Consider the following 26,863-nt stretch of genomic DNA (forward strand, 5'->3'; position numbering starts at 1 on the left):
TGATGCAAGGGCTGACTTTGCTCTTACTTGTGACTAATGACGCTTCTGAGTGGTTCAGGGTAGCCATGGCTGGGGGGTTGTATCCAGTTATGGTCTTGCTTTTCTAAAGACCCAGTGCTCTTGTCCCTGTGTTTGATAGGTGAAGGAGCTGAGCAGATCTTGTTCAGCTCCAGTGCCTCTTAGTCACTGCTTGTGCTCTTGATTTGGGTTATTTTCCTTCTCCTTTTCAGATGTTTTAGAGAAAATTATTTCTTGTCCAAATCTATTTCTTTTCATATTATATTTAACCCTGAAAATAAAATAAGTTGTCCATTTGCTACTTCTCTTTTCTTTTTCACTTGATTTACTTTTTTCCCTTTCTTCTACCCGTTTCCATAACTTTTCTTTGGGACTGTGTCCACTCTGATTTGCAGCTGTTTTTTTTGCTGTGCCAAGGCTGCCATGGATTTCACTGTTGCGATCCTTTAACCCCAGGAGTTTGTCAGAGCTGCTCCAGCACTGGAATCCGAGGACAGACAGCTCTCCTGACAGTGCTGGGTGCAGGAGGCCCCAGCAGTGCTGTGGAACACCATCGCAGTCAGATGACTTGATCAGCCATCACAGCTCAGGATTCCTAAATGTCACCCTATAATATCTAATTAAGATTGCAGTTTGAAGACATCATGTACTTTAATTGAAAACTGTAGAGTAATCTATTCCATTTTTTTCCTGTTAAATTAATAGTGTGGACCTTTAGCAGATGGTTGGTGAGACACCATTATTAATGAAAACATCCCCCCTCCTGCGATCTTGCCTCTCACTGCCATGCAGGGAACCAAGGCGAGCATCTTCCAAACCACAGACATTTCCCACTCAATGGCTTTAGTGTCCTGTGGCACCAGACAGTGCTGTCAGGGCTGTCCTCAGGCCTTTCCTGCAGAGATGAGCTCAGCTAGGCTGGCTGGGTAAGGGGGACAAACCAATGGAAGGCAACACTTTGGGCTCTAAAATGGTGGGACTTTCATCCATTAGGGCAACAGACCAAGAGTCTGGCTTCAGCCAGTCCGTATTTTCACAGGTGTGAATAAATGTCTCTGCACTTGGCAGGAAATTCATGGCGTGAGTTGGAAAACCAAATCCGTTCAAGTCCGGCCTGATGTGCTCCAGCTGGGCAGCCCTGGACCCCCAGCCACAGCTTGTACTGCTGACCTAGACTGTCAGCAAGACAGCAGTAATGTTTGAGCTTTATCCCCTTCTCAGCTTCAGCATAGGCAGATCAATATTTCTGCTTTGAGAAGTTGCACACAGGTAACACTTAAAGACCAAACCAAGTCCTGCCTGAAATAGCAGTGAAACATTCTGGTGTAGGAGTGTTTTGTCACTGACAAATGTTGTCAGCTCAAAGTTACCTGACCCTCCTGTCCCTGCTGGACACTCGTGGGCTGACTTTGCCTTTCTCCTGCTCCTTGTTTCACCCAGTTCATGAGCAATATCCTCTTGATAGTGTTGCTGATGTAGGCCAAGCAACTGGGTGAATGCAATGGGATTGTGATTTTTCTTCCCATGATGCTGAACAAGGTGGTGTGAGCCCGCTCTGTGTGGTGTTCGAAGCAGTTTGTAGTTGGGATATTCAGAATATTAATAGCTTTGAGAGTGGGGATGGGTAGAAAATGAAAATGGCTCAATCCCAGCTGAGAAGATGGTCCACAGTCAACATGAATTTTTATTTTCATTTCAGAGCAGAAGGATGATAAGGAAGTGATGGGCTGGAATTTGTCTTTATAGCAGAGAGGACATGGTGAATTCCTAAGAGAATAAATGTGCTTGCTTAAGAGATCGCAGCTTTATTAGCTCTGTGGTCTAAATGTAGGGATGAGTACAAACTCTTCTGCTTTCTCCTAATGCATGCATAGATTCAGGCTTATTAATTCGGGTGTGTATAATTCATACAAAGTAATAACTTGAAATTCAGACCTTTTTTTTTAACGAATTACATCTTGCTTTGCAACCAGATGGTGACCACAGCTGCCCAGGGAATCCTGCAATCCTTCTCCCTTACAGTTTCTTTTCTTGTTTTGAGAGGTCAGGTGGGAATTGCTGATACCTTGTGAAGATGCAGGATGACCTGGAGGGAGTTGATCTGGGAGGAAGGAACCAACACTCAATCCATGGCTTTAGGGAACCCATTAATTGACTGTTTCAGAGTTTTTTTATAACTTTTTTTCAAAAAAATGTATGTGTTCACTGGAAACCCCTCAGCTCAGAGCAGAGTTGGCACCTTCCTGTGTGCACGATGGGTCATGAGCCTCTCTGACACGGGATCCCTGCCTGTCAGTCCGTCCTGTGCTTTGTGGCCGTGTCCTCTCTGGCTCCTGTGCATGAAGACAAACAGCTTTGCAGCAGCTGCTGGGCAGCACTGAGTGTGCCAGGGGAGCTTCTTCCTCCTTGCTGTCGCTGTCCCTGCACCACTGGCTGCGGCACTGGCTGCCACTTGTCCTCAGCGCGGCGGCTGGGACATGGCAGGTGACATCAGGTCGCCCATGTGCCACTGCTCTGGGCCACTGCGTGCTGACATTAAATATTGAAGTGTCTGAGGAGCTGCAGTCACGTAGCATTGGGTGGAGAGTGTGTGGTGGCTCTGCCACCGTGCCTGAGCTGGGAATGCCAGGCTGAGTGGTGCCACAGTGACATGAGGCTGAGGGAGTAGTGGGAACATCCTTGGTGGCAGTTGTCTGGAGATGGTGGAGCTGCTTGTGTCCTGTCTCATGCAGCTTGCTGGGCTTCCCAGCTGGTGGCTCCCTGGTGCAGTCACACTAATAATCTAAACAAACTGGGAAGTGCAAAATAAAACTAAATGTACACTTAAATAAAATGCTTTCAGCCCAGGCAGCCAAGTCTAAACTAAACCAGAGAATTATCTGACCAAGTTTAGGATAAAACATAACTCAAGTGTTTTGAATGTTAAATAATCTCATTGCTTTATGGGCTGATTCCCTGAGATGGTCAATCAAGCCTGTTGTCACCAGTGTGAGTGGTGGGCTCAGTCCTGCAGGCACTCGGGAAAGGAAAGCCATGTGCTGAGCATTGCTGGATCCACACAACTTTCAGTGGTTCACCCTTTCCCAGCAATGCTCACTCAGTTCATGCTGACAGTAATTTCAAAGCTGGGATAGAGGAGATGTGGGTCTGGGTGGGACATCCTGGCACAGGGGCTGCTGCCCATGGTGTGTGGCCCTTACCCATAGAGATAAACTTGGGTGGCTTTGGGGTCCACCTAATGGCACCTGGCTTGGCTGGTGCTTCGGGGGGACTCGCTGGTGACAAGACTGAGTGTTTGTGTCGTGTGCACACTCTGCTTGCTCTGCAGTCACACAGGAGCCAGGACCAGCCGGGTTTTCAGAGCCAGCTCTGTCTCGTCTGACCTTGCTGGTGCCATGCTGCCTTTTGTTTGTAGTCTTGGGCAAGAAGCAATGGGAAAAAGATTTGATAGGAGACAAAAGCAAACAATAGCCTTGCTCCAAAGATACGATGAATGGGATATAATTGGATTTTTTTGTGAGGACATTGATTTGACCCTGTGAGACACAGAAAGAATCATTAGGGGAATTAACACGCATTAAAATGCAGGGTTTTATCAGAGGGCTTTTATTGTGCCCATAGTTTTGTTTTTAATTATTTAATGACTTTGTGTCTTCTGGTGATAAATCTATTTCTCCCCTCTTTTTTCAAAGGGAAAAAGGGTGTTAGTGTGACAGCAGAGTACTCAGCTCACACAGCTGCTGAACCCACAGCCCTGCCTGTGCCCCACCATGTAGACAGGGAGCCACTGGGCAGAGCTTCTCGTGCAAACCTCTGATCAACCACCAATGCTGGGCTGAGCACTTTCCTCTGCAGAGCTGACACAAACTTGCAGTTGCAGAAAGCAGAACATGTAAGGAATGGGTTTTAAGGGGGTTTTGCAGCAGAGAAGTGCATCATCCTTCCTCAGTGTATATCTGTGGCACTGACTGGCATCTTGGCCCTTCCTCTGCCCAAACATGAGTGAGCCAGGCCAACAGAGTGAAAACCCATGCTCTGCCTCGAATGAGAGCCTCTCAGTGCTGCAGCTCCTCCAGTTGGTGACAATTTGGGGTTAGGTTTTCACATGTGCCTGACATGGGCTGGCAGAAAGGAGCAGAGTGAATGAGCTGTGGGTAAGGCTGAACTTCCTTCACCTGAAATACTTTGGGTTTCTATGCGATAGCAATATATTTGTTCAGCCACAAAAGTTAAAAATGGTTTAATTCTCCTTAAAGCAGTTGAATTTTAGTAGGAATAGGCAAAATCACAGACTAATCTGGACCCCTAAACTGTCTTGGCATTGAAGGGGTTTGTTTCTGTAAATGCTTGCTTGCCTGGTGCTGGAGTGGATGTGCAGGGAGCTCCCAAGTGTTCCTCAGTCTCTCCAGAGCTCATCTCACTGTACAGCATGAGGTTTGTAGCATAGTGAGCTGAGGACACATAACGTGGGATGGGTTGGGAATAGAGCTCTGCTGAATGCAGCAGTTTTGGTGGAATTACTGCACTGGCTTTAAAAAACTCCAAAGATCTTTTTTCATATTTTCTGAAGAATTTTAATTATGGAGTTCTTTGGTGGTTTTAGCCAGTTGGAAATCTCAGGTCAGACCTTTTTGGCCATGTAGCATTCAGATTTCAGTACTTGCATCTGATTCAGGTGGAGCTGCTGTGAAACTGTGAGGATTGGGAAGGTCATCAGTGTCAGTGGTGGAGGTCTGCACTGGCCTTCTTTGATGCTGAATTTTATTCAGCCATGAGCCAGAAATTAAAAAGAGGAGTTTTAGGAGCTTTGTGCCGCTGCTCTGTCATCTGCGTGTACGGGGATCCCTTAAACCTGCAGAGACTGCCTTGGAAAACAAGGGGTGCATCGATGGATTCCAGGAGAATTTATTTGCAGTGTAAACATGTTGGTCAGGAGTCATTAATATGACATTCACACAGCTCTAATAAAGTACATAACACGGAGATCTGGCACCGCTGCAATGCCCAGAGGACATTAAGTATGAGTCTTAAAACCAAGAGTATTGGAAACAAGATATTTTTACGTCTCGTTTGGGAGTAATATAATTGCATTTTGTGGCTCTAGCAGATGCTTGGGCCAGCTGGTTGGAGAGCATTGTGGGGATTTTTAGCTTTGGTACTGTAAGCGACAGCCCTTATATAGAGCTAGCTAAAAAAAAAAATAATAAAAACCCCTCTCTTGGTGGAAAGCCCTGTTGGAAGCTGGCATGTGCTGTTGGGAGGTACAGCACGGGGACACTTCTGCTGCAGTGGCTCTAGAGATTATACTGCATGTGGTTTGGGGGTTGGATTTGAGGCATTTGTACATTGAAGGCAATTTCACTGGCCTCGCTTGTTCAGCTTTTGCTATGCAGGCCCCTCTGAGAGGGCTGGGAGGTGATTTTTGGAAGATAACCATCAAAACCCTACATTTTTCTGAGTATATCACAGGGGGCTTATTTTCAGCACAGTCCCAGGAGTCTGTGGCCATCTCTAGATACTGGGACACTGCTGGTGTGGTGACAGTTGCCACCTTGCGACCACCCCGGGTTTGTATCCAGGAAATGGATGAACGTCTGTCCCGTGTTCCTCAGGCCTGTTTGCAGGCACTGTCGTGAATTATCTCGCTGGCGCCGATAATTTCCTGCAAACAAATCAGTTCTGATCTGGAAGTAATCGCCCGTATCATTCCTGCAAGTGGGAGCAATGACTTACGTTGATGTCACCCGCTGGCTTTTTATGGCAACGATTAATAATTCAGTAATTCTCTCTGCAGTGATGCTGTTCTATTTATAAATATTTTATTTAGCTCCCCGTGTCCGTATTGTCGCTACCCTCCCCTTTGCTTCCTGACGTCACACCGGGCTCGCGGCGATGCCGTGGTCACCACAGTTACCAGCAAATTCTCTGTGCTGGAAAATGTTAATGCCTTTCCTCATTTGCATCTCTTCATTGTCCTGTTTAAGCCTGGCCTTGGTGGCGTGGATGCGAGCGTTTACTGAGCGCACTCTGTCAGTCAAAACCCGGTTTCAGCTGCAGCCTGGCCCCGGGGTAGGCGGCTCCGTGTCTCTGTTATAAAACTTTCCAGTTGCCAGCACAGCCATGCAAGTAACTTTGTTTTCTTTCTGCGTTTCTCTTTCAGGAAATTGCAGCTTATTTAATAACGTTTGAAAAGCATGAGGAGTGGCTAACAACCTCCCCCAAAACCAGGTAATGTTCTCCTGCTCAGCACATTGACTCTCTCGCGCTGATGACTTGACTCACTGATCAATGGCTTGACCACCAAGTGGAAACTCCCAGTCATGCCTGATGGCTTGTGACACCAAACTCTCATTAATTGCCTTAATGAGCATTTTATTGAATGAAATCAGATTGATTAAAAATGGAACAGCTAAAATGGAACAGTCTTGTCAGCTTAAAGTTTTAACCCGATTGCTCAGGATTTAATTGTATCCCTTCAGATGAGCAGATCTGAAGCCTCTGAGCAAGGTCGCAGGCTGTTTATCTTGACAGAGCTCCCTTGCCTCTAACTTTAAATAAATAAAAAAGCACCAGCCCCACCATGTGCTGCCTGTTCACAGGCAGGCATGGGGATTGTTTGCGTTCTGGTGTTTCCCTTGCTGGGGTTAAGTGTTTGATGGTGAGGAGGTCCCAAGAAGCTGCATTAACAGACATGTTTGCAGTTTATTATTCAGTAAATGTCATGTCTTCTTCGTGCTGCCATAAATGTTTAACTTCTCCCTCCCCTGGGAACCCAGACATGGAATTTTGGCTGTGGATGTTTTCCTGCTGTTTCAGCTATGTTCTGGCTCCATACGTCTCACTAACGCAGAGAACGACTCTTGCTTTCTGGTCTTGCTGGGCTTTTGCTGTTTTTCTTTCTCCCAATCCACCCCTTTCCTATTGCAGAGGGCTGGGCCATTGGAAGGAGCCTGCTGGGACCCAGGTGAGACAAAAGCCCATTCTAGCATCCTGCATCCCAGCATCATCCATTGCAGGGGCCGGTGCCGCAGGCGCCCGGAGCAGCGTGCTCCAGGTTTGGCATCACCTCCTGCTGCCATGAGCAGGGACAGAGGTCACAGTGGGACCCAGGGAGCAGTGCCACCCTAACGAATAGCACAGATTGATTCCAGGTGTTCCACAGCAACCAGCTGAGGAGAGGATGGACGTGAAGGCCTTCTCTGCACCTCTGCAGTGCAGCTGCTGGTGGGGCACACAGAGGACCTGCTTTCCGTGAAATATAGGAACAAAAGAGCTGTGTTGTTTTACTTTTTGTGGGCTTTTTTCCCCCCCAGACTATATTTTTGTGACATTGGTAAGTAATGCATTTGCTTGTCATATTAAAACATATAGCACCTGGGAAGGAGATGTGGGAAACTCAATTGCTTTCTCAGTGGTTCTCCAAGATCTGGAACTGCCAGGGTGGTGGAAGGGCCCTGAATGGATCTTTCCTGCTGGTGGCAGCTGTGAGGCTCTCCTTGGCTGCAGAACAGCAGGTAATTCAGTTAATATTAGCAATGTTTCTTTCTGGGTTGGTAATCCCAGTTACAGAATTAATTCAAAACAATTTCTGACTGAGCCTTTGCCAAATAAACATTTTTAGGGGTCAGAAAACACATTAACTAGTCTGGCTCTACATGGCATCATTAAAGATACGAGATTATAGATGTTTTTGTAGCATCTTCTAATCTTAAGAGCTTGGTTTGCTAAAGGCAATACATGAAAATAATATTCTGATGAACATTTCCTTACCTTCTTTTGTGTTTGCACTCGGAAGAAAGAATGTCCCAGGAGAAGGAAAGTTGTGACATGAGTTCAAGGTCCTTCTGAAATTGTTGAGTTAGTTTTCTTTTTTTTTTTTATTATAAAAATTAATTGGAAGAGTTAAATGCTGAGTTGCTACAATCAGGGCTCCCGATATTACAGAATTAATGACATCGATTTGGCACTGAACTGGAACACTCCCCGTTCTTTGTTTGCTGCTGTGGGTGCTACTAATTTCATCTCACAAAATTAATAAAAATTAATTGCACCACTGACACACACAGAGTTTCCTAATCCGATGATGTATAGTGTGCTGTGAGGAGTCACTGCTGGATGGGGGCTGTGGGAGCTGGTGCTGCTGCAGCTCTTGGCAGAGGGTTGGTGTTGGTGATGGGGTTTTGGTGCTGTCCAGCTCAGCCACCAGTGAAGGAACTGCTGCAGAGGGTCAGGCCAGGCTGGGCTGTGATGCCTCACAGGTTGCTGAGCTAAGGCAGAGGGTGGCAATGAGGAACGAGCTGGTTTGGAGCCAAGCTTGCAGTTCTGAATGTTTTCCTGAACAGAGGTTCCCATGTTTACAACACGGTTGGGCATTGCTTTAGTCATGGATATGAAGGGGGGGCCTTCTTGCCGTTGTGGTGTCATTGAAGGAGCTATGACAAACCTTTAGAAAAGATCCCTAAAATTACTTTTTAATGAAACTTCTTGTTGAACAACTCCAATTGATTGAATACACTGATATAAATGTACTGGAGCATTATTACAATAGTCTTTTGAGCACTCCAGTTGATCAACATAAATTAGCGAGCACACCTCGCCAGCATCGACCTTGAGGCTCCCTTGGAGTGGTGTTTGGTTACTTGATGATGTGCCGGGTAATCCGCAGCGGGTGTTCCGTCAGCGGGGCGGGGGAAGCGTTCTGCTAATGCAGCAGGGCCAAGTGGCTGACATTTCCAAGTTTAAATGCAAATCACGATGACAAAAAAAAAATTACTTGACATTTATATATCAAGTAGAACTTAATTGTTATTTACTTTGGAATTTCAATGACAAAGTCAATTTTCTGAGTCCAGAAGCATTCTGCCAGATACAGATACAGAAGAAGATACTTTGCTTCTCTGTTTCCAGGTGCCTTCTGCCGTTAGCATTTGTACAGTATTTTAGAAATATTCTTGAGCAATCCGAAGTGACTTTACTATTTCACAAGTGGGCCCCGGGCACTTCTGGCTGTGCCCAGAAGCTGCAAGGTCAGTTTTCCATCTGGGAATGCAGTTCAGATGTGTTTATGCCCCTTCCTGCTTCATGTCTTGGAAGGGACACAGGGGGATTGCTGGGGGGACCAGCCCTACTCCACGGTGAGAGCAGGATGGGTGCAGAGCCTGGAGTCTTCCCCACCTCTTGTTCAGGTGCCCATCTCCCAGGAAGCACACCCTGTGCCTTACCTGTCCATCAGTCCAGCATAAAGAACATCCCCTATCTGGGATATCTTTATCAGTGCCATCGTAAAGAAAAGTTAGGATCTTGCAATATATTAATTCTGTATTAAATAATTAATAGTAAAATTAATTGAATTACTTAATTTTCAGGTAAAAAATAGGGTAATAAATATTCATAACTTATATTATTAAGGGAATTTTCCATTTCCTATGTCGTTAAAGTGAGATTAGGTATGGTTGGGTTTAAATGAAGATTGAAAACAATTGTGCTTTGGAATTAATTCACTGTGCTAGGCCATTACCTTGCGAGCCTTCTTTCCAGTGTGCTGTGTGAGAGCTGTCCCACTGCTTGGGGTAGATGCCACTGCCAGGACGTGCTGGCTGCTGGGAAATGAAACAGAGGCTTCCCGTGGAGGAGGAGCTCATGGCAGCTGGAAGCTGTGGGAAAGCAACTGCTCAGAGCTGTGATTGGTGGCAAAAGTTCTGCCCATCTCCCCTTGTGCTTGTTGCAAATGAAAGTCCTCTTGAGACCTTGTTTAGACTTCCAAGGCACGTTTTAAAGGTCCTGCTCTCCCTTGTGGCTCGTACTTTCCATAGGATCCAGGGCCATTAACCTTGCCCGTGGGCAGTGCTGAAATTTGGGTTTTCTGCTCATGCTGTTGGAAGCTCTGCCAGCAGTTTGGGGTCGTGTACGACCTATTTTCCTTTGTTGAAGGCAGTGTGTGTGTGCTGTCAGCACTCCTGGCTTGGGATGCTGCTTGACATAATCCCTGCTAAATGTGGCACATCTCTCTTAACACTTTATAGATTTCATGACTCTCAACACTTTCTTCTCGCTGCTTTCAGTATTTCCTTCCCTTTATTTTCCCTGCAGAGAATAAACAGTGCACAGATGGTTTTAAGAGCCCTTAGTTCATATAGATTTTTAGCTGCTGTGGTCCAGGGGTGTTGAGACACCAATAATGAATTCTTTTAACAGCTCACTGTGTTGATTGTAAAGTGACCTAAGGGCAGAATTGTTGGGAGCCATCCAGATGCCTGGCAATTGTCTTCAAGTATTCCTTCCAAATTCTTCCCATGGCAAATCCAGAGTGGTGTGTGCTGGTCTTCTGGGAGAGCTGGTTTCCCTCTGTATTTAGCTGGCAGCTCAGAAGAACTGTGTCCAACAGAGGATGTCACTGGCCAGCTTGGACAGCCAAGGCAAGAGGTCTGTGTTTCTGTTGTGGACTCACCTGGCACAGAGGCTGAAGGTTGGCTCTTCCAGGCCAGCAATGGCTCTGCAGCCCCTGTGTGTGGTCACCAGGCTTGGGCCTTCCCACATATCAGGGGGATGGGTGTCAGGGACAGTGGCTCCACTGGTGCTCCATGCACACCAACACTTGCCTCCCCACTGCCTGGCTTTGCAGGTATGTAGGGCTGGGGTGCAAAGGCTCCTTCTCCTCTTGATGTGGACTCATAAGAGTCCTGCAACATTGCCCCTTGGAGGAGAAGAGAACTCTGGAAAACATGGAATTGTCAGAAAAAGTAATTATCTGATAACGAAGCAGTGAAATAATTCAGCAAACCCATCTGCCTGCAGCAAGGCTTGGTGGGATTTTCTGTCAATGGATATGGCCAAGGAGCACAGTGTGGCTTTGGACAACACTGACATTGACAGGCTCTGACTGTTCTTGATCCCACGTGGGAGGATGCTTAGGGTTGAGGAGGCTGCTCTGTGTGTGTGAGCCCCCGTGCTGGGCCTGTGATGGGGGTTCCCAGGCTGAGAGGCAGATCAGTGAGGAGCTGCCCTTGCCCTGGGTAGAACAGAGGAAAGGAAAGAGTGTGCTGGAAGAGGTGTTGGGCTGGGGCTTCTGATGCTCACACCCAGACCTGGCAGACAATTCCATATTGTCCAGCATTCTGTGCTTCCTATCGAAGTGGGCCTTGAAGGACAGGGTTTGATGGCTCTTGTGGAACCACCTTGGACCTGCCCTTTCCTGCATCATATATGCAGGCTTTAGAGTGGCAGACCTGCTATTTGTTCTTCAGGCTTTTTTAAACGGCAACAAAATGAAAGTCTTTGTCACATTTTAAAGACTTTTGCAACTTAATTTATATTCTTATATGGCACTGAAGAACCTTCTTTTGTCCAGGAAGTGAGATATGCAAGAATAACCTTTAAGTTGCTCCTAATTGACCCTTAATGATATTCTCTTGTTTCTTTCAGTATATTCTCTGTGTCAAAAACACCATCCATCAACTGCTTGTTGCATCTTAATGGCTGCAAATAGCAACTGATGAAAAATAAACTATTTATTTGGTTTCTTTATTTATTGACAAGGATTTTTGCCTCCTGGAAACCTGGCCCTGAGGTTGGAGTGCAGGGCTGAAGCAAGGCACCGTGACCATATTGGGGTGGCAGGGACTGGGTCCCCTGAGCCTGGGGCCGAGGGTACCCTGTGTCCAGGAGGTTGATGCTTTGATTTCCTGATGGAGACTGTGTCTTATATGATAAGCACAGTGTTATTTAAATTGCCCATTGGAATGTTAGGCAGCATGTGCTGGTAACATGGAATTGGGGGAAGGATGTTTGTGCCTGTGTGTGCAGAGCAGCTGGAAGCATCCCAGAGGACCTGCTGCTCAGCCTGGAGAGGACAGATTGGTTTGTGTTGTGGTTGTTGGAAGATGAGGAGCCTGCAGACGTTGAGGTTTTCCTTTTGGTGCTGAATAAGTGTGTGTAGGCAGTGAGCAGGCTTTGCTTTTGCTGTGGTGTGAGGAGCAATTGCTTGGCAGGCACAGGTGCTGTAGGTGTGCATTGATATTGTAGTGAAACACTGGACAAGTGTGTGATTCTGCTCAGTCCAAATGTGGAGCAGTTGGTGGGTGAGCAATAATGAAGCTGAGAGCACAGATACAGGTGTTCAGGTCTGAATTTTTCTTTTTTTTCTTCCTAGTCCTGAAAACACAGATTTACAACAATCTGGCAAAGATTCTCCTCAAGTTACACTTGGTTGGCGTTCTTGCTACGCGCACTGTAACAATACTTTAATATAATTAAATTTTAAATTCCGTGTAGAATCTGGTGGGTAGGCAGATGTACCGGTATGTTAAACTTTATGTCACTTAAAAATGGTTCTCAAGTACATCAGAGGGAGCCCAGCCAGCTGTAAAATGATCTGCTTTATGGTGCTGCTTTGCAGCTTTGGTGTCTGTGTTTTAATTACAGATGTACCTAAAGTCTCACACCCTTGGATAACTCTGCCAGGCCGTTTTGTTTCCTGTAAGTTACTGACAGGATGTAAAGTGACATGAGGGAAGGTGCTGCTGGGGTTTTCCAGAGCTGCTGTTTGTGGGAGCATTGAGTTTCTGACTCCTGCTGTGGCTGCTTTGTTTCCCATAAACAGACAGCTCAGTTTTCTGCCTGGGGCTGCTGCACCTGAAGTGGCATCACCAGGATGATAAGTGGTAAAAGAGGTTTTAGGATGACAAGTGGTAAAAGGGGCTTTAGGATGACAAGTGGTAAAAGGGGTTTTAGGAGCCTCTTTGCAGTCCTGGGCAGGTGGGCATGTGTTGGGACTGGTGTGAGGAGTGGCTTTGTGGCCCCAGGCAGACGGGTACCTGTCAGGACTGGTGTCAGGGTGGGTGGGATCTGTCCCTCCACAGCCCCTCTGCCTCTCTGGCTCATCCCCAGCACCAACACCCACCAGTTACCCAGCAGCTGGGATGAGCTTTGCCCACATTTGCTCTTCAGCAAGTGGAGACAGTGGCTGGGCTCAGTGCGGGATGGAGATTTCCAGTGCTGTGAAGTGGGAATCTTGTTGCTTGGCAGGCAGAAACCATTAATGGTGCAGTTTCTGGAAACAGCCTTGTCCCGAGGCATCCCACGTGATGATTTGCCGAGTTGTGCAACATGATTTATGCCTAGCCATGGGATTATTCTTTTCTATTGATTCTGAGGGAGATGAAGCATGAGTAAAAGCCCATCAGAAGCCTCCCGGTGGAATGTGAAAGCTTGAAGCTTTCCTGACAGAAATCCTGTTGCTTCTTTGGTGGTGACTCGAAATCCGCTGCCCAGCCAATCTCAAAGCATCACCTTGCAGTCCTCCCCTTTCTCCTTTCAGCATTGCCTGTCTCTGTCCAGTGAGGATGTACTTGGTGCTGCAGGGAGGTGTTGAGCTGAGAGGTACTGGTGGATCTCTTGGGGATCCTGTGGCACCCTCTGCTCTGCTACTAGCAGACAGTAGCCATGTCACTCCCTGCCATTTGTCAGAGCATGTGTGATTTCTGCTGCCATCAGTGAGAGTGAATTGTGCCCATAGTATTATTCCTGTATTTATTTTGTAAATGTCAAGGATGAACTAAATTAAGATAAATAAGGCTGTTCCATTTCACTGTTCAATTTAAAAAATTTTGATGAGACCAATAACATCTGTCCTGGTTCCATCTTTTGGCCAGTTGAAGGTAGCTATGGGTCTGACAGCTCTGTTCCACCTGTTCCCCAGCAATGTTTACAGACAGGGGATGTAGCAGTGAGGCTAAGCCTCAAATTAAGCCATTTGGTTCTGCTTCTGCTCTGTCTGCCTCTGGTGGAGAAGCTGAGAGGGTGATATGGCTGACAAAGAGCTCCACCCTCACAACTGGAACTGTTGTGTTGCCTTAAGAGCTGTTGTAAAAGGCAAGTGATAGGTGAACACATTGCTGTGAGTTGCAGCTATGGAGCTCGGTGGAAGTAAAGCCTTAGTAGGGGGTGCCTTATCTGCGGCCTTCCCATCTCCTGCTTCTCCTGGAAAGGGGAACTGTGGTCTCCTGGTTTCCTCAGGAGAACCTGGACACCAACACTCACCCTGCCTATGAGGTGTCAGGGTATGGGTGCATTCCTGTCCTTGGATGTGGGTCTGAGGACCAGAGCAACATATGGAGTGTCCCTGCTGTCACTCTGTGCCCTCTGGAAGGTGACCATTTATTTCTCATCAGTCGAGCCTCTTGCACAGCAAATGGGTCATGCAGGGGAGATCTTCTTGCTGGATAAGCAATTAGCTAAAGTAAACTACTCAGAGGACAAATTATGCAGGACTCTTGCCCTGTAACAAATGAATTAATTGACTTTGGTATTTGTGGGATGTTCCCACTATTTTATTTAATTCTCTCTGGCTAAAAGGCTCCCGTGTTTCCCCCTGCTATTATGCTGCTGCAGTGAGTAAACAAGGTATTAGGGGTTGATTTACATGGTTATAAGCAAAGGAAGCAAAGTGATAATTGCGGGAAACTTTCCATATTTCCTTAAGAGAGCCCTTCTAAAACCTCTTTTAGCAGCGTGTCTAAGAGCCTCTGTTTGACCTATTTCTCTGGGGTGCCATCAGTTCTCTCTGCAGCCTCACAAAGCTCATTCACAGCGGCATGGCAGCGTGGCATGGGCTGGAATCATGACCTGCACACAATTGCAAGAGCTTTGGAAGCACCAGCACTGAAGGGCACCAGTGAGGTTGCTCCTGGAACCACTGCACAGTCAGGAGCAGAAGTGGGCTTGTGCAGGGTTGGGGCTGTGTCTCTGTGGCAGTAACCCCAAGTTGTTTTGAAGGCTTTATCTGTCTTTGGAAGCAGTGGATGCTGTAGCAGTGTGTTACCTGGGGTGTCACACGGAGCAGCTCTGCAGGAGGATTACAGGTCCTGGCTCTCAGCTGGGCTGGTAACTCATGAAACCATTCGGCCAAGTTGCTGGGTTTATTTACAGTAATTAAAACAAATCTTTGCTTTGTAACAGGATTTGTCACCAGCTAAGAAAGGGTGACACTGTTGGACCAGCGGCCAAGAAAATACTCCATGCATAAGGTGATGTTGGGTTCACCGAATAGTGCACAGTCCCAACTGCCAATGCCAAGCTGAAACATGGCTCTTCCACTGTTCAGCTTCTTATTTCTACTTTGCAGTATTCAGGCAAGATGCCCCAGGCCAGGGATGTGGCATGAGGACCTGTCTCCCTGCTCGATGGCATTTGTAATCCCAAACAGCTTTAGAAGACCCAACCAGTGCTAAATTGTGCAACAAACTTTTTTTGATAAACTGTGGCCTTTGAGAACAGCACTAGCCAAGAGCAGGGCGGTATTTTGTGTTCTGCTTTAAATTTAGGATGTGAAAGATTCGGGGGATTTTATAATCGCAGCTTTGTGTGCTTGCTCTGCCTCCTCTTCTCCCACTGGTTTTACTCCCAGGCTTTTCTTAACTGCTGCTCTTGTCTGGTTTCTTTTCCTCTTCAATCCTTGCTCTCAACTCCTCAACTACTGAAATTTATAAAGAAGTCACTTCTAATCCTGCACAGATCCCAGATCTGGAGGGAGTGTTATATCTATTACGTCTTCCTTCAGTCTGCCCACCTGCCTTTACCAAAATCCCTAGTATTGAGTGAGATAGTATTTGGTTGCAGCCAGAGGCATGTGCAGGTGGGAAACCAACCAAAGCAGGTGATGTGTGGGCACAGTCCCACTGTTGCAGTGTTGATGTACCAGAGTGGGCAGTGGTAAGAGAGGAATTTCTGCCCTTAGGAAGAACATGAGGGCACTCTAGGTAATGTATGAAAAGGATCAAATGAGTCGGGTTTGGCTTTTTTTCTCTCCAGATTATGTAGTTCATAGGGGAGCTAACATTTAATCCTAGTTTCTTGGCAATATAAAATATTTCATGAAGTTCTGGAAAGTGAAAGTCTTGCATGGCATTAACACAATTGCAGCATCTGACTCGTTGCAGGGATTAGATGAGTCTCCACTTGGCGCCTGAACAAGTAGGTTTCAAACATGCCGAGGATTTGACAGTTGCATCAGATCACAACTGGTGGGAAGGAGGTGAGAGGAAAGCTGTGGAGGCCGTGCTTGGATTCAGGCAGCCTGGGGAGAGGCCGGGATTCCTGGCACGGTGCTGACAGGGCGTCCCGTGGGAAGCATCAGGTGTCCATCAGGGAATGCTTCATGTCCTGGGATTTGGTCTGGGGAAAGCTGAGTGCCACGCCTGCTTTGGGCCAGTGTTCCCATCTTGTGCTTCTCCTGTGATGGCTGAGCTGAAACGTCCTTGGGAGAACATTGTCCTTGGGTTTTAACTAAACAGAAAAGGTCGCTCCGTCCCTGCACCAGCGTGTAGGGAACAGTCACCCCTTGACTCTTCTCTGTCAGCCAAGCTCAGAAAATAACAGAGGTAAGAGGAAAAGGAGGGTTTTGATCAAAGGAAATGGGGCAAACATTGACCCAGCAATGCTGGGCACTGTGCTTGGTTTGGGGACAGAGAGGATGGCTTTATGGTGGGGTGATGCAAGGTTTAAAAGAGCAATTCATGTTGACTTGTAGGGTCACAAATTAGGGCATGATAGAAAAGGGCTGTTATCAAAAGTTGGTTTAGGCTAAATTAATCTGAAAATGTGTAATTTCATCTGAACTCAAAATAGTGGAATGTAATTAGATTCCAGAATAGGATGAGCTGAGAGGATGTAAGAAAAGATAAGCATCAGAATAAGACAATAATTGAGTTTGTATTGTAAACACATTCCTGTAGGAATTTGGCATTTTAAAGCTGCTTCATTAGAAATTTTAAGTCGAGAGTACTTAACAGCTTGGGCATGTTTTGGAGAAGTGGTTGACTACTTTTATATTTGTCTATGTTCTTTGTTTGCAGGATTTTCTATATTTGGGGTTAATTTTCTCTTATCAACTATGAGTTTATTAATAAATTTGAAGGGGAATAAGGCTTAAAATTAGAAAATGTGTATTTCCATGTGAAGCTGATTGTTTTGTGGACTCGTGTTTTTCATCTCATTTTCCCTAAAAATTGAATCTTTAATCTAATACAATTGATAAACTAGGTTAGTACCATTAAAACACTGGTAATTCTGAAGTGTCTCACATGAAATATTGAAGCAAATATGTCGTCTTTGTTCTGTGTACAAGTTACTTGCTCATTCTGTCAGGTAGGAATGAGCCAGGTCAGGTCATGCTGTGCCATTCTCCTGTCACTAATGGCAGTTGTGGCAGGGTGTGAAGGAGAGCTCATGGCTAGGATGAGTGGGGTGTTGCCTTATCATCTAAATAGAGCTGTGAACACTGATTTAATCACTAATCACTGCAATACCTGCTTGTCAGGGTGTTTCAAAACCACTACAATTGGTGGTTTGAGACTCCTTTCTCTGATGCCAGCACCTGAGCAGCAAATGTTGGATGAGGGGTGGAAAAAATGGGTGCAGCCATGCTCTCAGCTTGATCCAGGCCCCAAATGCTGTGGGGAAGGGAGGTGATGAATGTGCCTCTTCAGTGCCACTTCGGTGATACTGCACAGCCTGCTCTGAACAGGTACCTTATGTCACAGAGTTGAGTAGTTTTTTGCAAAAAAGTTTTTTACAGAAAAAATGCAGACAGGTTTACTTCTTATTGACTAAAAATACGCTTAATTCTGAAAAATTACTTCACGGGTCTTCATATTTCACAGACTATAACTAGATTACTACCTTTTACTGGAATACTTTGTGTTAATGAAGACCGATTGGAATTACATAATAGATTTCCTCTAAAGAAGGCATTATGTGGTTATTTTTTACTGTCTGGCATTCTAGTTAATTGCCTTGTCATCATTAATTGATGGGACTAAATTGATATAAATAAACAGATTATATTTGTGAGGTTCATTTGAAAGAGAGGAAGGGCTGAGAACAGGCTGCTGCAGGGCATTCCAGCATGTGCCTTCTTGGTGACTGTTAAGGAGAGCTAAGGCTTGGTCAGTTCCTCCACTTGTGAACCCATTTGGAGGATGCACAGTGAGCTCTGCCCTCCTGCCCTGGGAGCTCACTTTGCCTGGACAGGGCTCGCATTATCCCATCTTAAAACTGACCTCAACAGCTGGCTCAGTCCTAAGCTTCAGCCCTACAAAGACCTGATGGTCCTGGCTGTGGTCTTCGGATAGGCAGCCCAATCAGCCCAGCTTCTGGGACAGTTTGAGCATCTCTGGTTTCCAAGTTGATCCAGATTTATGTACATAGTTACTATTAATCAGGAATTAATGGAGTCCCAGCAATCGACAGAGCTCAAGGCAAATCAGCATTTTAAATTCAATTGCAATATTGCAAACAATGCTTTTGCCTGGACAGAGCAAGCACTGAGCAGCCTCTCCAGCCCTTTCCATAGTGCTCTGCCCATCTTTTGCTGGACCTGGCTGTGCTGATGGGGGACAGATGTGTTAATGGACCACAGCTGGGGAGTTGCTCCCCCCCATACCAGCATCACCAGTTCCTCCAGTCTTTGCTGTTTCGCTGCCTGCAGTGTTAGAAGTTCATCAGCTGTTGAACTGCATTTATGATTTGAAGTGGTTCTCAATTAAAATTTAGAATTAATTTATTATTTTTCAATTTTCAAATATTTACGCATTTTTATAGTGTCTCAAGTCATGAGTCAAGCTGCATGTTGCTAGCAGAGGGAAAGCCCTTTTTCTTCCTCAGACCTCTGCTCTCCTCCCATCCCCAATGAGGTTTTCCCAATTACCAGCTAAGCCCACGTGGCTCCCACCAGCCTCTGTGCTGGGGAGGTGACACCTGCCAGAGGCCAAGCACATGGTTCACGTGCATCCTGGCAGATTTCCCTGGTATGTGATGTTTTGGACAAAACCAAGATACAGCCCTACTTCGGCACAGTTGTGGACAAAACCTTGTTAGCCTGGAGCTGATGATTGTTACAAGTGGGGAAATTGGACAAGAAGTGAGTTAACTAAATAAATAGAATTTTTTTTCCATCTTCTTCCTTCCTCATAAGAATGCAGCAGTGTTTGCACATCCATATGTTACTGCTGTGCTGAGAAGTGACCAGATTCAGAGCTGAAGTACCACCCGCAGGAGGAGGCCATCTCCAAATAAGCATTTTAAAAGTTAATTGGAGCCCTTGGTCCTCACTGTAACAATCTGTGTCCATGGAGAGAGTAATTGATAAGGCAGAATGGCTGCTGGCACCTGGGGGCTGGAGCCCTTTGGTCTGTGTGAGCACAGAGTGGGAACGGGGCTCTCCTCAGTGCACCAGTGGAGATGGTGGTGATTAATCTGAAAATAGTTTAAAGCATTCATCAGTTGTAAGAATTAATTCCCAATAAATCAAATGGTATCCCCATGGGAGTAGGGAAGAGAAATAAATGAGGGCTGAAGAAATTGATAAAAATCTTTGAGCAATAAAGCAATGAATGCCAGTTCTTAAAAAATTATATTTAAATGAACAAAGTTGATTTAACTGGCTTTTTTCATACCTTGTACTAAGATTTAGTTCTACAGCATGACATTATATCAAGAAATAATTTGCAGAAAGACTTTTTAGCATTTCATGTGCATTCCACTTAATGACAATTTTAATATTCCGTCTTTGGCCCTACATCCTTACGAGGAGGCTTCAATTGCTCGGTGTGCTGAGGAGTTCATAAAGATTGTTTCTAATTTCTTTTTCAAGTCTGTTACAGAGTTCAGAGCCATCAACACGAGAATTATCATGTTGCTGAGTAAAATGTGTGAAAAACTGTTGTTAACTGCGTGAACTAAATATGCAGCTTAGGGACAGTGCTGTTTCTGGAAGGATCTTCCTGCCTAGGGAGGTCCAGACAAGTGCTGAACTGAGTTCTGATCCACTATGTCACTGGGACAGCAGAGCTCACCTACCTTGTGCTTATGAGTGATACATCTACTTCATTTTTAACCTGTTTTTTGGTGAGTTTTTTTGTCTTTTTTTAAAATTAGCTCTAAAAAGGAAACGATAGTGGTGGAATTCATCAGGCTGAGTAGCCATGATAGAGGTGCTGTGTGAATCTTCTGTGGAGTTTACACTTTGGGGCCAGTTGCAGTATACTTAAAAATAAATGGAAGCAGGGTAAATGGCTACTGTGAAGTCAGGTCCTGTTGTTAGTTGTATCACTCTTGTTAGTGCTGGTAGCACTAACCTGTTTTGTAGTTATGTCAAGAGCAAGGACACAGAGCAAAGACATTAATTTCTGACACGTTGGTGAGTACAGCTTTTAGCACAGAAGGAGTGGTGGTGGTCAGAGCTGTTGTTGTACTGAGGTGCCCCGTTGCTCTCATCCTCTGCAGGCTACAGGGACACCCATGGGGGCACAGGCAAGGCTCTGCTTCCCTGTCACAGCAGTTGAAGCTGCTGTGCTTGGCACCTGCCTGCATTGTGCTGCAGGGACATCACTGCTGGGAGGACAATCGGGTCCTGCCTCCATCAGCAGAGCCCCAGATGTTCCAGGGATTAACTTCTGTACCAACACACCATGCAAACAAACAGAATATCCTCGTGATGTGTTTTTGTGGCACCAGCATCCTGATCACTCCTTAAAAAGCCCCAAGGAGCTGCTTTTGGGGAAGGACTTGTTGATGGGTATCCCAGCCCACACCAAGGAGATGCCCAGCAGCTCTGTAGTGGTCTGCAGCTTGTGTTGCAGCCATCAGCATTTATCCTGATCTTGCAGAAGGGCTTTCCTTGGCAGCCTCTGGCAGTTCTGTATGATGGCAGAAAAAGCCAACTTGGCACTGGCATGGCTCATTCAGTCCTGTTTGTTGGAGCTGCAGGTAATTATTTCCATACTTAATGAATCACATTACTTTTATTGATGAACATGGAGGCTACATGCTGGAAAGAGGAGGTAAGGATTAAGTTTTATGGCCTACTGCTGCTATGAGAAGGAGCATCTAGACACCAATTAACACCCCCTTGATGGGATTAGCCATTGCATTAACTGCAGCTCTGGATAAAATTGCTAAGTCTGTGACTTTAGACTTTAACTTCTTAAATATTGTAGATATGAAGGAAGTTCACTTACATCTTAAATGCAAATGATATTTAGATACAAAAAACTTGCAGCATATTTGCATTTCCTTGTGATTTATACCTCCTACTACATAGATATGAAGACTTATCTGAAGTCTTTATTTCATCCCTGCAGAGTTCAAAGATCAGACAAATTTCAAACACATAATCTGTGATTCCTTCAGTTGCTGTGCCAATAATCCCAATTGGCAGTGAAGGGAGCAGAGGTTGTAACAGCAGCAGCCTCGCCCCATGAGATGCAATGGCTTTCCAGCAGTTATGGTGAAGTCTGAACATCTACATTAAGTTCTTGAAGGGCTTTTCTTTGGTTTTTGGTCCCACTGGTGCAGGCTGGGCACATGCTGGGATTTCTTTTCTTTCAGGGCAAGTGTGAATTATTGCCTGAGGGTCAAAGTCAAGCATTATTTAGGAGGGGGAGGAAAAGTGTTTGTCAAACAAATTTTTGTGTTATCTGGCAGTGTTACAGCTGTGATGGACAAAGTTCCCACAGTCTTGAGAACATTTGCCCGTGCAAATATAATCTTAAAGCTTTCTGTCAGTATGGAAGATATCTACCTGTTACAGCATCCTCCAGGTGCATTCCTGGGCTGGTGGGGTGACACCTTTGAGTCAGGGATTATGGCTCTGCCTTGGCTTTGGGTGCCTCCATCCTTAATGAGTCTGGGTGACCTCCTAAACCAACAGTGAGCTTCCAGGTATCTGCATGGCCAAGGGCAGATGAGATGTCAAGGGCTGCAACTGCTTGAGATTCCTATTTCAGTTTTCCATTTGGGCTTTAATCTTCTGATAAGCCACAGGTGCAGTGAGGGGAAATGTCAAGGTAAATGAAGACTTGAAGAGCAGCATTCGTCAGGGGAGAAGTAACTTCAGTCATCAGATATTTTACTTGGGCAGAAGCAAGAAATAAGAGATGAGGTGTTTCTGAGAGCATGATGTCAGCCAGGAATCACTCCTGACTGACAGTCCTTGTCCATCTCTGCTGCAGTGCAAGGGCTGCACGCAGGGTAGAGAAGAGGGAAATACATGGTTACTTGGAGTTCATCACCTGCAGTGCTTGCTAGCTCCAGAGCTCTGCCTGCTCTGCTGCACGGCAGGGTATTAGCTGTGTGGGAGGCACCTTGTCACACTTGCTCTTGGCACTTCTCCCCATTCCCAAACTGGTCTGGATGAAGACAGGTTAAAGAACTTGGTCTTCTTTGCATTTCTAAGGAAACAAGAGCAAGGATTCAGTGCAGTGTTTTCTTGAAAGGCTGTCTCTTTTCATGGCTTCCTCCAGGACTTCAGCTTTTCCCAGCCAGTTTCTGCATCAGTAGGTTGATCCTTTGGGAAAGCAGAAGTTAATTTCTCATTATTATCATGCATAGATGCAGAAGAGGATGGAAAATAGTCCCCTTCTGTTTTCCCTTGGCTCCATGATAACTTCATAGCCAGCGAAAATATCATGCAGGTAAAAAATAGCATCATCCAGGCTGTTTGCAGGAGCCATTTCTCAGTGTGGTGGGTGGTAGGGATGGAGGGGAATTGTCACCCAGGTACTGGGGGCAGCTTCTGCTCGTGCACTGGTGAGGTACAGGAAGGGTCAGGTGTGTGGTACCTGTGCTTTATGGCAGCTGCATTAAACATCCATATTCATCCTTTAAATAGCCTCCTTGGGTTGGAGCTGGAATAAATGCAGATGATATAATAAGAAAATAACTCTTAGAGCCACGGACCTTCTCAAGGAATGGTTCTAGCTGATCTTGCTCCGTTATCTTGAAAAAGAGACTCTTGCATTTGCAGTATTTGCAATTCTCTTTTGGCACACCCAGATCCTGAGGCAGTAAAATGTAGTTTTCATTAACTGATATGTCTGACATTTACCACATCTCGATGTGACAATTTAGAGGGAACTGGTTAAACTGAACAGCATTTTTAATATTGAAGTAATGTGATTAGGGGGAAATCTTTGTCCTTCAGGCCAGAGAGACCTAAATTTGAGCACTAATGGAGAGGCAGATATGAAGCGTCAGTTGACCAAAATATCCTAATCTTAACTTGCTTTCTGTTTATTCCCTTTTTGCATCTGGTTCCTGTTAACAAGAAGTAGGTTTAGATTCCTGTGACCTAGGTGAGGGACTTCATCCAAAAGAAACAAAATCCGCTCAGGATTTAGACCAGAGGTCAGTATACACTGATGAGTTGGGTGTCAAATCCAAAATGATATCTCTGGAAAATTTTTCCTGGAAATCCCGTTTCCTCCATTCCTCCCTCTCCTTGTCTTACTGAGGGAAACGGGTTTATCCAGATCACTCCTGAGCACTGTCAGGAGCCCTGGGTCACCTCGATCACCAAGTTCCCAGGCCCATCAGTTGCAGGGGATGATTGTTCACGTTAAAAATAAGTAGGAAAATAGAATTTAGGATCTTCTTCCTAGCTGTAGCAGGAACAATTTGGGCAGAAGTAGCTCTTAGGCTGTTGTGGCAATTTGTGAGAGCCTTGGCAGTGGATAGCAGGGTGAGAGGGAAGAAAGCATCCCAGATCTCATCAATACTTGAGACAAAAGGCTTTCTGCTTTGCAATTACTCTTCCTGTCCTTCCCCCTCCTTCCCTCAGACAAGAAACCAAAATAGAGATTAGGCAGCTTTTAAATGCCACAGGCTCATAAGGAGAGGAAATCCAGAGCTGATCAAGAATTGCAGCCTGCGTTCAGGCTTGTGACTTTGTCCCTCTCATCTGCAAAGGGAAAAAGGAAATCCCCAAATTCAGGCTGAGTGGCAAAACCCCCCGGGATTTGGGCTGGAGTCGCATCTGTCACATGCCCTGGGAATCCCCGGCAGGCCTCGCCCGCTGCATCTTCCCACGATCAGTTGTGTGCTCAGGGCTATGTCTGAGCACTGAGGGATGAGCAGGGCAGAGCTTTCCTCTCTTCTTTCTTACAGTGGGTGAAATACAGCAGCAGCATAGATCAGGTTAAAATTGAGTCTCATCTCATGAAGTTATCTTTAAAAACCAGCTGCCTTCTCTGAGCCTTAAAGCAGCTCAATATGCTCTTATCGAAATCAGAAACTGCTCCAGAGATCCTTAAGAGATTTTGTTTCATTGGGCTCTATTTTCTATAAATCTCGTTAACTGCTTTGCCAGTGCCCTCTTCACTGTGTTCCTTTTTCATTGCAGAAGTAAACCAACAAACCTGGTTCCAGCCCTGCAGAGCAGCAGCAAGGCTGCAGAGCTCAGCTGTACCCTGCCTGTGCCCACATGGTGCTGGGGGCAAGGGAAGCAGGATTTCCCTGGCATCAGAAGCCTCCAGGTCCTTTGAGCATGTGTTTTCTGAAGCACCACATATCTGTGTGCAGAGGCATCAGACAGGAGATCCGTAGTAATTCTGTCAAGACAAACACAACTGGCACCAATACCAGTCTTTTATTTAAAACTTTTCACACCTTCTTTCAATGGACTTCTCCCAGGCAACTCTGACTCCTTTCCTTGCAGGCAGCCCCACACAGCACTGACTCCTTCCCTCCTCTCTGCAAGTTTCCTTCTTCATGACTGGCTAATCCTCCACCTGTCCCTCACATGACCACATGTCCCCCTACCTCAGCACACCCAACAGACTCCAAACCTCACACCCCAGCTGTGACTACTTAGCCCACACTTTTATAACACCCAACCTCATTGGGCAGGCAAGGCTATTTCCACTTCTCAGTAATCAGTGCAGCTGTAATTCATTGGGAAAGATTGCCTTCTGCACTATTCTTACAAACTATTCTCCTACACTTACAAACTATTCTACTACAGAGATCAGCTTGTGCTGGCTTTTCATGGTCTGCCCTGACCACAGGGGTGACTTGTCAGCCACGGGACACAGCCCAACAGTGCCTGGGGGATCTCTGGTGGTGTGAGAAGAGTTTGAGCTGACACGTGCAGTCACTGGGGGTTTATAGAATAAATATTGAAATGAGATACACAATACCTCCACTGAATTAATGCACTATCTACAGTGCTGTCAAACACATTCCGTGGCTGTGCTGACACCCGAGTATTTATTTTCAGGGTGATGAGTAGGAGGAAGAGAGGAGGAACAGACTCCCTGAGCCCTTGGGTCCAGGCTCCTGGGACCTGGGGCATAGGAGGAGGTGTAGTTTGGGAGGATGGGACTTGAGTTTCTGGCCACAAGCAATAAATATTTGTGTGTATGTGGAAAAAATGCTCACTGCCTCCCAGCTTGGAGGGCATTTGTTATTTCTCAGTGTTACAACAGACTTGCTTTGGTTGTGATTTGGCCTAGCAAACAGCCAAATCTCTCTACACCCAAACTACACTGGCTCCTGTCTGCTGGGCATCACCCTGCCTTTAAGGACATTTCAAATTGCCATTGGAGTTTTTAAGTGGAAAAACTTTTCCTGTGTCTTTGAAGTTGAGAAGATGCTCAGAAGAGAGCGGGTTACTCCCTGTCTAGCACTGATCTAAGCAGAACAGTGAAACCAATGTGTAAGCTTGTGCTTTTATCCTTCCCTTTTTTTTTTCTTGTTTGTTGTCACTTTAAGCCAATATCCGTGTCCTGGTGCAGCCTAAAAGGTGGTTGGAATCTCATTCTGCTGATGTGTTAGCAAGACAGAGAAATTGTAATTAAATAACAACAATCCTTTTTCCCCCTAAATGTTCTTTCCTTCTAATTTTCAGCATGTAGCAGTCAAAATACATCCAGTGAATATGTTGGCTATTTATCAGACTTCCCTTTTTTTTTTTTCCCTTTAACCTATCACTGGCACTTCCTGCATTAGGTACAAGATCCTCATGGAAGAATTTGCAGATCACAGACATCACTTCGGCCAGGTTACAGCAGCAAAAGGGGAGCGTTTATTTGACACCAAATGCTGACTGTTGCTGTTCTGTGGAGCCTTTTGCTGGTCTGTGGGACATTGTTCCACAGATGCTTTCAGTCTTGTTTTGTTGCTTTATGTAACCCAAACCTGTTTCTTGCTTTTAGACCACAGAATGGTTCTATGATCCTGTACAACAGAAAGAAAGTGAAATACAGGAAAGATGGATATTGCTGGAAAAAAAGGAAAGATGGGAAGACCACCAGAGAGGATCACATGAAACTGAAGGTGCAAGGAGTGGAGGTAGGAGCATGGTGGGGGTGGCTGTGGGCTGTTCTGGACTGGGAGGTGACAGCTCCCCAAGACACCTCAACCCAACAAAATCTGTCCACACCTTCTGAAAAATACTCCAATTTGCTGAATTCCATCTGCTCCCCCTGGCCTGGGTCTTAGTTGCTGGCTGGGGTTAAACCATAACTCGCCCTGCCCCCAGCAAATACACTTATTCTTTATCACTCCTTTGAGCAAGCTGTGAGTACAGCTTCACCATCCCCCTGTGTGGGCTGGCTGGGCTGTGTGACTGTGGAGTGTCTCCACACTGAGCAGCTTCTGGCAGACAACGTGGTTTTTTTAACAGCACTGCCCAAGAGCAACCTGACACCTCAGGGTGGGCTGCACAGCGCTCTGTAACCATGGTAGCTAGAATGGGTTCAATTTGATTCTCACAAATCTCGGCTAGGTTTTTAGTAACAATTGCTGTAATTTCTGTGTGCTGATGGAGTGTTGGTCTTGCAGTATGCAGGGGTAGAATTTCTGTCGAATTTGGCCCAGAATCCAGGTGTGTTTTGAGAGAACCTTTGCTCTGCTGATGGTTTTCAGCCACTCAGACACATTCATGCAAGTGATATCACCTGAGGCATTGTTTCTGGAATAAGCCCATTCGTTTAAAATATGTCATTGTTTGACACCACTTTTCTTTCTTAACCTCCATCTGCATAAGGAGAGAGCTGTTTTGATCACTCTG

The 26,863-nt window shown here is 45.8% G+C and overlaps 1 protein-coding gene across 7 annotated transcripts in view; it reads left to right on the forward strand.

Annotated features, from left to right (window-relative positions):
• Positions 1-26,863, forward strand: part of CAMTA1 (calmodulin binding transcription activator 1) — a 235,027-nt gene that overhangs the window by 55,545 nt on the left and 152,619 nt on the right. For all 7 annotated transcript variants that reach the window (XM_088178821.1, XM_088178816.1, XM_088178817.1 and 4 more), the window contains 2 exons: positions 6,179-6,246; positions 26,007-26,142. In XM_088178821.1, coding sequence (XP_088034947.1) covers positions 6,179-6,246; positions 26,007-26,142 — 204 coding nt within the window. The remainder of the gene's footprint in view (positions 1-6,178; positions 6,247-26,006; positions 26,143-26,863) is intronic.

This window comes from Sturnus vulgaris, chromosome 25, assembly GCF_052056855.1.
Source record: "Sturnus vulgaris isolate bStuVul1 chromosome 25, bStuVul1.hap1, whole genome shotgun sequence".
In the NCBI taxonomy this organism is placed as follows: Eukaryota; Metazoa; Chordata; class Aves; order Passeriformes; family Sturnidae; genus Sturnus; species Sturnus vulgaris.